Source organism: Mixophyes fleayi, chromosome 2 (assembly GCF_038048845.1).
Source record: "Mixophyes fleayi isolate aMixFle1 chromosome 2, aMixFle1.hap1, whole genome shotgun sequence".
In the NCBI taxonomy this organism is placed as follows: domain Eukaryota; kingdom Metazoa; phylum Chordata; class Amphibia; order Anura; family Limnodynastidae; genus Mixophyes; species Mixophyes fleayi.
Genome location: NC_134403.1, coordinates 244433125 through 244446477, shown reverse-complemented (window position 1 = coordinate 244446477; position 13353 = coordinate 244433125). Strand labels below are relative to the sequence as shown.

At 35.1% G+C, this 13353-nt stretch overlaps 1 protein-coding gene across 1 annotated transcript in view; it reads right to left on the bottom strand.

Moving 5' to 3' along the window:
- Positions 1 to 2288: 2288 nt before the first annotated feature.
- Positions 2289 to 13353, bottom strand: part of HNF1B (HNF1 homeobox B) — a 56150-nt gene continuing 45085 nt past the window's right edge. Inside the window, exons 6-9 of the mRNA XM_075195723.1 lie at positions 12315 to 12456; positions 11062 to 11253; positions 9929 to 10047; positions 2289 to 4818 (exon numbers count right to left, since the gene is read on the bottom strand). Of these exons, the coding sequence (XP_075051824.1) occupies positions 4798 to 4818; positions 9929 to 10047; positions 11062 to 11253; positions 12315 to 12456 (474 nt within the window). The 3' untranslated portion in view covers positions 2289 to 4797. The remainder of the gene's footprint in view (positions 4819 to 9928; positions 10048 to 11061; positions 11254 to 12314; positions 12457 to 13353) is intronic.

The window sequence follows — 13353 nt, the reverse complement described above, 5'->3', positions numbered from 1 at the left end:
GTCCCACAAATGTCTACGTCTAGTTAAGCAGCTGTTGGGGTGCGTCTGATTCAGCATATGGGTTGAAATACCTTTTTTTTTTTACATGCACATATTTAGCCCATAAATTACACCCAAATTGGGTTCAATTTGGCATTAACCCTAGTGGTCGAAGTGGAAATGTAGCAATTTAGAAGCAGTGTTATGAAAAATGTAACTGAATAGAATTAAATAGTTTTACAATGAAGCCAGTATAGGAGAAGTGACTATATGGCATACCACCATATACGCCCCCACTTCCACCACTGAATAGGCCCCCAATGTCCAAAAATAAATTAAAAACTGTGTGAGATAAAGAAATTAACCCTGTTGTTAGCTGGGATTTAATACTTATATATTTCACCAATCTATTTTTAATTCTTTTCCGTTTAGTGTTTGAATGTCATTTCAGTCCTTTCATACACTTTTAGGAATTCATATACAGTCAACTATGCAGAATGTTATTCCACATTTTAAACATTACCAATATACCAATTGGGAGGGAACTTTCATACACATATTAATGTTCTCACATTCCAGTTGATTATCTGTCTTTATAATCCTGTAGCTGAATTCAATCTGTGCTCAGTTTATATAAAATTTAGCCAGTTAAACAGCGTGCACTAGGACTTTTCAGACTTTTCTGAAGACTTTGATTACCGCTCCCAACTGTAACAATATTTGTCATATTACAATGGAATATCTATGAGACACAGTGACAGCTGACGTCTGTGGGGCTCCTGATTGAGGTCTGCTGAGTGCAGGCACCATTGGGAGATTGGTTGTCCACAAACTCCTTATCATACACTGCCTTTACTTACCTGCTTCTCACAAGTGAGACTGCGGTCTATTGTTGGGTTTGCATTAATGCTTTGTATTCAGACACATTTGGTGAGTGCAAGTTTTTAACACTGAACATTCTGCACACTGCTAATATATTTCTGTGCACTGATTGATGCAAGGCACTAAGCTATTCAGAGCAACTGTATCTTTAATTAAGAGTATCTTAATTGTTTTTTATGTATATATTGAGAATGAAAACAATTTATTAAGGACTTTTCTGATTCAACTAACCTTATCTGATTCAGATAACCTTCTGAAAATACAATAGCTTGGGGCATAGTCTACTGGAAAGGAGTATGACATCACTGAGACAGGATATGATATCAGTGTGAGTGTGGACAGGGACTGGTGTCCTGAAGATTTGATGGTAAGAAGGTGTTAGATAATAGGTGTTTGTTCATAGCCTGTACATAGAGATAGCATAAATCTAGGTCTAGCAGATGATTTCCACTGTAAATGGCTCACGTAAGCAAGGAAAAATTTTAACGTAAGAGTGTCTTGGGGGAAAGCTGCTGTTCTGCAGATTTTTGGAGTCGTTAATCAACAAATAATAATAACAATACAGATTTAAAAATTCTAAACTGGACATTGGATATTATATACATATACTAATGTAAATAGATATAATTGTATATGGAAAAAAATATCTTAGCAGTCAAAGAAATAATAAGTTCCCTCACCACTAATGTTTTCATTGAATTCTTAAAGAAGAATTGTAGGCGAAGCATTGCATTTGGCAGGGCTGTAACTAGTGCTGTGCGACAGGGGCGACCGCCCAGGGTGCAACGATGAAGAGGGGCGCAATTTAGCAATATTTTAGGTTAATTTGGTTAAAATTGAGGGCTAGGGGGGCGGCATTTTTCTTTCTCGCCCCAGGCGCTAGAATTCTAAGTTACGGCTCTGGCATTTGGCCGTGGTCATGGGTTATGCTAACTTTCCATGTGTCTTCTAATAGTGATGTCTGTGAGTGGTGGTTCTGTGGAGTTGTGTGTAGAAACATTTTCTTTTGGTAGCAAATTAAAACAACAAAATAAAGAATTAGATACAAAAAATAAAGTCGTTCTATGCTAATCTGAGTGAGATCATAGATCACAGCTGTAACCATTCAAATCCTAATTTCTTCCCCAGTCTTTCAGCGTTATGGACCTTTAAGATAAAACATCCAATCCCATCACATCACATCCCTTCTAATTGGTAGAAATTTCTCAAAGATTTGTAATCCCGCACAATGAGTGGTATTATGTATTGTGGTGGTGAAACTTTACGAAACTAAACTAGTTTTATTTTCTATTCATTTTTAACTGTTACATACTTGAAAAAATGCAACCTGATCTATATCTAAACTGGATCTAGATTTTTATAAATATGAGAGTTTACAGAGCAAACATAAAAATTAGGCAACACATAGCATTTATACATCTTTCTGGTTTACTTGAAAAATTGACTTTACAACAAATATAAATATGATTAAAAAAGATTGGCTTCAATTTCTTACAAACAAATAATATATTACAAGAAATCATCAAGTGAAATCTTCCTTCCCTATAGAGGACTGGATCTTTGGCAGTAATTTGGTGGGCCGACATTTTGTCAAATTGTTCTTTTTAATTCTAGTACAGGTAAGAAAGCATTTTTGCAAAATATCTGTAGTGGGAAGAATTTATCCAGTGTGAACACTATGTTTGAGCATCATTGGATACACATATTCTTTTAAACATTACAATGAAACAAAAGACCTAAAGAGTAAATTAATACTGCTGCATATAAAACATTGTCAAATGATCCTTTAAAACATACACTGGATTTATATTGAACAGTTACAAATGCACTGTAAAATCATAAGGAGATCTTAAATAATACTGTTTATCATGAAATTGACATATCTGTAGTATATTATTTCTCTGCTAGGGTTTGAAACTGGCAACTGTAAACATCCTAAATCTTAGTTCCTTCTTTGCCCAGTGATGTATAGATGTTTGTTTTTTCCCCTTCCTTTCTCGTTGACCTTTGTTCCAATGTACTAATTTGATGGTCTGTATAGACTGTCAGTCTTCCAAAGACAACATTATAAAGGTGCTAGTTTGTTCAATGAGGCAAGAGAGCTGGGGGTCACATGACAGGGTCACATGACAACTCACTTCTGTTCTCCACTGCAGTGAGCAAAAACTAATGAATCTAACGTTTGTTACTGGTTGGGTAGCATGAAATTAACTGTTCTAATCTAAACATAGATTCGAACAGAAATAGTTAACCTAATTTGAGAATGCTTGGGGGTAACACTATATGACAGACTGAAAGATTAGTAATACACAAAGATAAAAGGGTTTCTCATATGTGTCATGAGGAGCCAAGTATTGTTATATGTAATTGCTTTTTAAATGTATGACAATTTCCAATTTTTCCATCATAAGGTGCACCTGTGATAAGATATATCACAGGTGCTGGAACTAATATTATATATTTTTTCACTTCCATTCCCATAACAGATTGACAAACTTGCTTCGATTAAACACTATTAACAAAAGAAGAGTTGAATTGCAAGTTTTTTGCACGGGCAGCTAGATCACTAGTAAATATATTAAAATAGTTTTGATTTTTTTATATGGTAACTAACAGGCAGCCGTTCTGTTTGACCTATGGACTCCACTATTTTGAAGAAACAATTAAAATATTATAAGATTGTGTTTGTGTACATCAAAAGAATATATGTGTATAAAGTACACATTTGTAAAGTTATTCTTATGTGTGTTCCTTCAATTACTACCATCCTTTTGGGAGAAAACTTTGAACTCAACTTTGGCTAGCTCCCCAGCAACTCCAGGTTAAGGTTGCTATCTGCTAAAGATACCATTTCCTGTCATGAGAATCGTTTTTTTTAATGGTATTAGTTTATATAATGAATAATGTTAAGGCAGTGATATAACAGTAATAAAAGTGAAAAAAAATCACATGGAAAGAATATGGTAACATCAGTATTTACATTGTTGGGCAACATGGTTGTCATAGATAAGTAAAAGTTGTTGTTCTTTAATGCTATACATTGGTCTGTCCTTTCTATTCAGATTATAAATTTGTGTCTGTCACTGGGAAAATATTTCACTTTTGTCATGTTTTCCTCTTCAGTGTACATTTATCTTGAAAAATGTCCTACTGCACAAACATTTGACTAAACAGAAGAATAAACATAAAGGCTAGAGTAGAAGTCTGCTAGGAAGCCCTATGTCAGTCACATACAGGTCCCAATGATGACAGCATGCCATGGACTGCATTAAATGCAATACACAACCTCGGAATACAGTTTTTGTGCAACACTGCAAATTCATCCCATGGCTTTATGCATATTGATCAAAGGTTTTTGCTTTTAACATGAATATTTGACCTTTCCCTTTAAACAAGCTCAAACATATTTATGCATTATGTACAAAATAATTGCACTTTGTTTACAATTTACAGCTATTCAACAGATTAACTTCTATGGCAATCATTCACTTTTTTATTCCAACATTTACAATGGCTCAGTTCAGCTTTGTGTACAATTTTCGGCTCCTGATTTTCCAGTTTTCATGGCACTGTTCCAGCAGCAGTCTATGCACCTCATGGGTTTGTAGTTCCTCTTACAAATAAGTAATTGCACTTTATCACACTCCATCTCCATGTCATGTCTGGGGCATGATATTGAGGAAAACACACAGGTCTTCAAATCACTGAGATGGAGACTGAAAATCAAGTATTATGGTGGAGATTACAGAGTATCAATCTCTAAAGCGTTTCCACCTTGATCAGAGACTCTGGCCCTCAAGTACATGCAGCCAGCATCTGAAACTGATCTTCAGTCAATTCCTCCTGGCAACATCTGAAAGTCCTAGATGTTACCACTGAGATGTTCATGTGATTGTTCATCTTGCTATGCAAAAGGAAGATACATTTGGCAGGATATCACCAGGCTTGCAAAGGACACTGCAAGGGAGAAAGAAAAAAAGACTTACTTTCTGAATCTATATTTTATTGTGATAAATTACCCTAATTTAGCAAAATGATTTTATGGCACAGCAAATGCATTTTATGACAGTGCTACTTGGCCATGAAATATGGACATTTGCCCTTAACTATATATATATATTTAGCTACAGTACTAAGATACATAGGTAAGCATGTAGAAGGATACAAAAGTACAATCAGCAGATCTGAACAAGTAGCGGGAGGACACTTCCAAGATATAGAAGAAGCTATAGGTGTAGAACTTTATTGTTATAGGGTTCTGTGAAGTAACATTTGTAATATTTACTGTGAGAGACAAATGGAAAGATCAAACGTGAAGAATAAAACTGCAATCTTGTCTATTTTGTTCTGAGAAGAGTAAACATTGTTAGCAAGTTAATATGACACCAAACACCAAAACCCTATGGTAGACCCTTAAATAAATAATATCTAGGGGTAAATGTATGAAAGTCCGGTTTTTTCAACTCGCCTGAAATCGGCGAGTTTACAGCTAAAATTTAAAGCGGCGATGGCTTGTAAAGGCAAACTTGCCAGCGCCGCTTTAAATTTTATCCCCTTGTGTTTACTTATATAATTTGCCCCTAGTATTTACTTATATAATTACTTATATAATTTGTGCATCTGAAGGATAATATGGTAAACTCGTGAACATGTTTTTTTTATATTAATGGCAATATAATGCAACACTATCGAGCCAACACACAGCATATAAATACTTGCTAACTAGTATTTCAGTGTAAAATTAAAACCATGCCAGACAGTATGAGATTGCAGTAGTTAATGTAATCTAATGAAGGACATAGAATGTGCACATTTATGAAATCCTGTGTGGAATCTTACTATGTTCATTAGGTTCTGTTTGAGTCAAACCAGTTTCAGTACTATAACCATAAATCTTCAAACCTCAAGCAACAGAGGTATTTAAGGAAAGCAACAGATTCTTTACACCAACAAATGGAAATATATTGTATGAACAGGCATTTGCCAGAAATGCTGGGAATAGAATGTTATATTAATTGGTGAACTATTGTTGTTGTTACTAAGGTTGTGCTACAGTTATCTCAAACAGAAAATTGCAACTCAACTTATAGTCAGAGGAAGGGACTGTCTCCTTATTCTAGTTACATGCAGTACCCTACTGCAAAAAACAAACAGGTACAACATAAAATTACTGGTCCTAGCATAGCCATATCAGTTTGCATGCATTAATTTGATCCAAAACTGTTATTGTGTGGATTACTTTGGCCAGTCTCCCATACATTTTATTCTTTACTAATAACATTTTTTAGTTACATTTATCATGTAAAATGACCCACTTACTCCACCTGAGGTACCACTTGGGGTACATTTCCCACAGGTAGATTCTAATTAGAAAGCAAAATGTTCTCTTCACCCACCAAAACACTAACGCCAGCTACCCACAAGACAATTTTGTTGGTCACCTTAGCTCCAACTGTCTGAAAGCACCGTGTGTACGGTCTTCCATGATCATTGAGAATGATTAAAATCTCATAGGAGTTTTAAGGAAAAAAATTGTCAAAAGCCCTCAATGTGTGTGTGGTCATCTGCTTACTACACTGACTGAGCACTACATGAGCTAATATGTCACCACATGCACATGACTGGGTTTAGCCAACATGATTATCTATTTAATACTTACTGGCATGCCACAGACTAAAAACTATGGTAGTGTTCAGCATGTTTCCACAATATTTACCTCTGTATACCTGTAACCATCAATTATGATTCTACATTTGTTGAGGCAACTCACCTAATACAAATTAAATACTTTAAATAAAATTGAATTCCATTTTATTTAACTTGACACCATTGCATTAAGAGCTACAGGACACTGTATAAACCAAACTTATTTAAAAGTACATTTTAAATGTTATACTGTACACTCAACGTTTTTGGCATATGTGTAGTATTCAAGATGAAAGAGTTTACAATTCTAAGAGTGAAGGGTACAATGAATGGAGAGGGCATATGAATAAGCATGTATTAAACTTGGCACCCACTTGTGATTGTGTTTCTTAACAATATTAAAAATACAATTGGAAACACTTGTCAAATACAGCATTACTAGTGGAATAGGCTTCCACAATGTGTTTACCCACTATAAAAGCATATGGATCGAACATTCTAAAAACTGTAATGCAAAACTAAAATTACTACAATGTATTTGATTAAAGGGCTTTGTACTCCTCACATTATCACATTTAACACCATCGGCTGGGAGAGAGAGAAGCAGCGGTATGCCTGGCGGAAGAGGGCAGCATGTGATGGGATTTGAGCATTACCTTTCACATCAGAGTTGATACATTTTTCTGTAAGACTTTAATGATGATTCAGACATCTCCTTTAGCTACAGCAACTGTCCAATATTTATATCGGTCCTTTCTTCTAATTGTATCAGTAAAATGTAAGATGCTATTCAAAAGAATCCTGTGCTCACAAATTACTTAGTGTGACATTAATAGGAGCAGCTTGGGTTCAGAGATTCCCAATCTCTGGAGACACAATATAACAACAGCGCTACACTTAGTTAGTTGTGATGGAATGCAAAATATACATGCTCATAGATGATGTCTTCTCATAGCCAAATTTTGAAATATGGATATGGGGTAGACACAAGTAATTATGGATTGATACTTTATGTTTAAGATTAAAAACAATCAATGATACAAACATAAGGTGTCAGTAAAATGTAAGGTAAATATTTGGACATTAACTAAAATAAAACTCTGTATAGTCTTTTATGACTATTTGGTGGGCTAAAAATTTATAACAAATATTATATTGGCCAAATGCCCAAAAATATTAAGAGACAGTCTGAATAAAAAAAAAGCTGAAAAATTAACGGATGGCTTGTTTAATGTAGCCCTTGTCTGACAAAGCCAATAATGAAAATGTAATTCAATGTACTCCTGGTTAGCTCTTTTTTAGATTTCCCACTCTTTGTAGTCAAGAGAAAAACATTTATCTAACCCCACAAATCATAATCAGTCAGGCAATCAAGCACATCAAGGCTCCGTGGAATACTATTTCCTTGAAAGGTCTTATCAATCCATCTGGTGGGCACTCAGCCCTAACCGAACCTGATTAATTATTCATCTTGCCCAAGCCGACTTTGATGCTTGTTGAAACAAGCCCTACAGATGCAGGACATAATTATCTAATCCAAGTGTATTACGATTCTGCCCGTTAGGATGTCATAACTACCAATAATTACTGTTCCATTGAATATGTCGTGATTAAGGTTTAATTAGATTGTCTTTACTTTTTATGGCAACATTATTTATTAGTACACTTTACATGCCAATCTCAATGTTGCACAATGTCTGCTTATCACAATTTTACACTTTTAAATTATTAGGTTATGAATTCCGACGTGGCAATTATATCTGTATCTTCTATTGCAAATTACTGTGAGGCTGCAAATTAAACTATAGACAAAATTGTCCAATTAATATTTGTATTTGCTATATTTAGTGAAGCAGCACTAGTTACATATTTATAATTCAGTGCAACATGGCTTCTGGAAATTGATAGAATTATTTTGGTCTAATGTGCTTAAAATCTCAATATTTCCTCAAATATGGTACTTTTGCTAAAATTTCTATTTCATACAAGGGTGTAACTACCATAGATGCAGGGAATGCAACTCCTATGGGGACCACAGCTGAGAGGGGCCCACCTTCCCTGCCAAAAGTACTTATGTATATGTGAATTTTTCACCATTTGGCAGCACTTTGGGGCCCTTGTCAAATTTTGCTATGAGGCCCACTAATGTCTAGTCACGCCCATGATTCGTGCATTTTGCCACTTTAGTTACACAATTCCAGATAAAATACACATGACAAAACAATGAAAGGTGGCACAGTAAATACCATTATTGGGCACTTTAGCAAGTTGGGCTACGTATAAAGATGGGTCCAGCTGAGGAGCTTTGGGAAAAAGACAAAAGACAACATGCAATGAGATGAACACTCTATCACCCACAATGGTGTCTGTTATTAGTACATTTCTTATATAAAGCCTGTTTGTTCCTGATGGGTAACTTTATCAATGAGGATTCAATCACAACTGAGTAATGAAATTGGTATATAAAGACTGTATTCAATATTTTATCAAAATTAGACAGTGGTTCGATTTATGCCCCAAGCTCCCACTAATGAAAATTTAAGTAGTGAGTTTTACTCTAACTTGTCTTATTTGAAAATTTCCATGACAGTGTTAGGAGTCTCTGAAACTGTTTAACTGCAGATTGTGGTTAGATTTGTATTTCTTTTCAAATCTAGATTTCTGCATCTAATTTTTTTTTCTGTCCAGGGTTCTTGAAACCTCTAATTTTTAGGGCACATTATCTGTGCATGCGAGAATAATTTTTGTTACATACAGTATGACTTCACAAGATTTTTTGGGACAAAAGTTACTATATGTTTTTTTTTATATCTGTTCTTAATTTTTTCTCCTTACTCTATTTTACCTTAAACCTTTCTCCTTGATGTGTCCTACCTATGGAACACCTTACCTCTCTGCCTATAGCAAATCTACTCCACCTCCCAATTGCAGCTAAGAAAGCTACAGGGAACATGAACATAAACTTTCATACTCTATTTCATGCTGACTAAGCATATACTGCCCAATAGCAGCATCACCGGCATCTGCAGCATTTATTCATCATTTTGCCTAAATATAATTTCATAGGTACACAAGGGGTTATGTAGGTTATAGAGTTATTTATTAGTTACAGGAATGCCATCATGTGAGTGGAGGAGGAGAGCGGGATTGATGCTGCACACGTGTAAAGCACACTGTGGTTCCCCTATCATTGTCTATATGGGAGTGCACCTGCCCGTGCTGGAGCACAGAGGATATGTATATACCCTAACAGAGTGATTCCATTCTAATCTACATTTAAAGTACTTGTAAAAATGAAACTTCCACTATACAGAGAATTGAGAGATCAAATTCTATTTTAGACTTTAACTTAACTAGTAATATAAATAACGAAAGCAGAGTGTGAAACCTATTATAATCTATAATATCTTGTTTTGCTTACCTGTTTACTGGAAGACATGTTCGATAATGTGCTGATGCTGCCGGAATCTGTGACCACCATGGCTGAAGGAAAGCGGGATGTGTGTGAATACTGGGGAGGTTCATGCTTGTGTGCATACACTGCAGACATCAAAACACAAGAACAATATTTATTAAATATTAAAAAGCCAGTGAAAATCGCAATGTTACAATGTATACAGAAACATAACATTTATGACAGGAAAGAACCTACAGGTTCACATAGTCCATTCCTTTTCACATGTTTTTTCTTTTTAATATTTATTATTTTTTTATTTGAAATGTATTTTATTTTATTTTACATTGTATATTATTGACTACTAATCTGCTTTTTTAAACATATTAATAATTATTGACAGCTAAATAACATTAATTAAAGATTCTATGGCACAGGAAAAACAAAAGTGATCATTTGAAGGCTGCAGACACTCAAGGTGACTAAAGAATTTGTATCATTATGGGAATAATTTAAAAACTAACTTTTTTATTACCAATTACAACTCCTCTACTAGTGTCATTTTACCGCTGAGGTTATTTTACTTTCCTTTATGGTAATTTCAGTCCATGGACAGTCCAAATGCAAAGAAACAGGGATCTGAATGGCTTTACAGATTCCATATTGCAGGAATCTGTAGAGATTATGTATTAACCCAAGTAAATATAATGTGACATTGGAGCCATAAATCTATTTACAGTGGTAAGCAAAGCATTGGGTGTGGAAGTAACAGGACAGACACAGGGTTATTTGCACTGGTCTTGAGAGCAGATGTAGCTATATATTGAAACATTTTCTCTTTCTTTATATTTATTGAAATGTAATTTCAAATTTACATTTTGTAACCAACAATTTCCACTGAAAAATCAACAGTCCCTGAAAAAAACCCATATATCTTTGTGGATATATGGACTTTTACTTGAGATTTCCCAGCTTGTTAGGTTTAATGATGTTATAGCCCTAATTCATAGGACCTGTTTCCCTTTCATGATACCACAAGAATAAACTGATCTTATTAGAGATACAAGCAAGTCGACAAGTGAAATAGATAAAGTTCAAAGGCACCAAAGGCCAAATCATGTGTAAAATGTCAAACAACATTACTTTAGCACTTTACTTACTGTGTGAATTCTGAAGTTGAGTCATTGTAGCCATAAATGGTTGTTGTGTCATATGAGCAGAAGAATGTTGCATTAATTGTTGTTGATGTGGACTGTGCAGTTGTGATGAAAACTGCACCGACTGTAAAGCTGCTAGGCTTCCTGCAACACTGTTGATGACAGGGACACTCTGTGCCTGAGTGGTATTTAAATCTAAGAACGAGAACGCCACAAAATGATTAATGTTTTCATGCATCTATTTTTGTCCCCAACATGACTGAACAATATGGATCTATGTTCTGGTGATTGAGTATTAACATTTCAACTCTGATAAATTAGATTACGTAACACTTATATATTTCACCTTAAAGATATCGCTACTGTGCTTCCATTGTCTCCATTTTTCAAGCCTATGGTCAGTATCATAAATTAAAGAGCAATTAAAACTACTTTTTGACAGTGATATATATATATATATATATATATATATATATATATATATATATATATATATATAAATAAAGCTAGCTATGGGTTTCTGAACTGAATAATATACCTGAAATAAATGGAAAAAGTCCAGATATCTAAGCAAAATATGTTTTGTTCAGTGTTAACCTGACGTTCTGCTGCAGGTGTTTTAAAACTTTTTTGTCTTACCAGGACTGTGCCTGTTTTAAAACAACATGCTCTAATTGCTACCCTTTAACATAACATCATAATAGCACCAAACATGTAAAACGATTAAATAAAATTCTATAAAACTTTTAGCTGACCTCTAGACTCAATCCCGAGCTTTACATTGCATGTGACCGAATCTAGGAAATATTCTCCACAGAGCTAAATTATAGAATAATGTGAATACTAACTACGCTAAAACATACTTGACAATTTTTAGGACCTCCAGTAGGGAACGTCAGGTGACAAGTGTGGGAGGGGGTCTTGCCGCTATTCACGGTACCGTGCAGCAGGAGTGGAGCCTGATGTGGCAAATCCTGTCATTAAGCACTGCCTCTGGGAAATTCAGGAGCCTTCCAGACATTCCAGGATAGTAGGCAAGTATGCGCTAAATTAAGACTTCATGGCTACATCTGTTTTCATATAATGATCAAATGATGTTGTAACTGAAACTAAACGCTAAAAACTGTTTTTTTTCTTTTGCTCAACTATTATCATTTCTTGTATCTCTCCAAAACAAGGGCAGAAATTTAATCTGTTTTTTGTAAGATTTTCATTTCATAAATTCTATGAAACATATCCACCTAATAGGTACTTACTTTGTGTTATTGCCATGACTCCAGAAATTGGTGCCATAATCAGGTTCTGCGATTGTTGAGAATTGTGGTGAACTGGCTGTGACAAACTGTGAATATTTGTCAAGGTGCTCACTGGTGGTAGTCCACCCCCAGAAACAGAGATCTGTAAAGATTGAGAAACTGTTTAATGCAATTTCTAAATAATATTTTTATCTGTGTGTTTTCCTTTGGAAAATAAAAATTCCAAAATTGTAAGAGTACTAATGGAGACACTTAATTGACTCATTTAGAACACTAGAACATCAGGTCTGACAGTCCCTGGGGGAGGTATCCTGGGAATGGGTTCTGCTGAAAATGTAGAATTTGTGGGGTTTATCGTTGAGGTAGTCTGTCATTTTTTCCATTGTGGCCAGGGTGTCATAGTTTGCTGAGGACCAGTTTCAAAGAGGGAGCATCTGGGCATTTCCAATGGGAGGCTACCAAACGTCTGTAAACATTGATAATCTGAACAGCTATCTTATCTGTGTGTTTATCAAGGCTGTTGGCAGGTGCAGGAGGAAGGACCAGGGGTTCTTAATAATGGAGATGTTGGTCAGTTTACTGAGGCCATCTGAGATCCCATCTCGAAAGGCCACAATTTTAGGACAGGATGTCCATATGAGCAGAAAAGAACCTATGCCACCGCATCTTCTCTAGCATGGAGATGCGGTCTAGAAATACATTTTATGTAATCTAATAGGGACCAGGTACCATCTCTAGTAACTTTGTAGGCATTCTTCTTAACAAAAGTAGATATAATTCATTTCAAAACCCTTTGTCTTATAGTGAACCAAACGTCCACCTCCGGGGGGGCTGCCTAGCACAAATCCCAGTGTCAGGTGCATTTTCATAGACAATGAGTTAAAAATAATGTTGTCAAAGTCATAAAATAGACACATCAGTGAAAAAGAAAATATTGGATCATGATACCCCTGAGCACAACGCTATAATGTTCAGAACTATGTAACATTCAGAGCTTTATAAAGATAATAATAACCATTTACAATTTTGAACAGTTAGA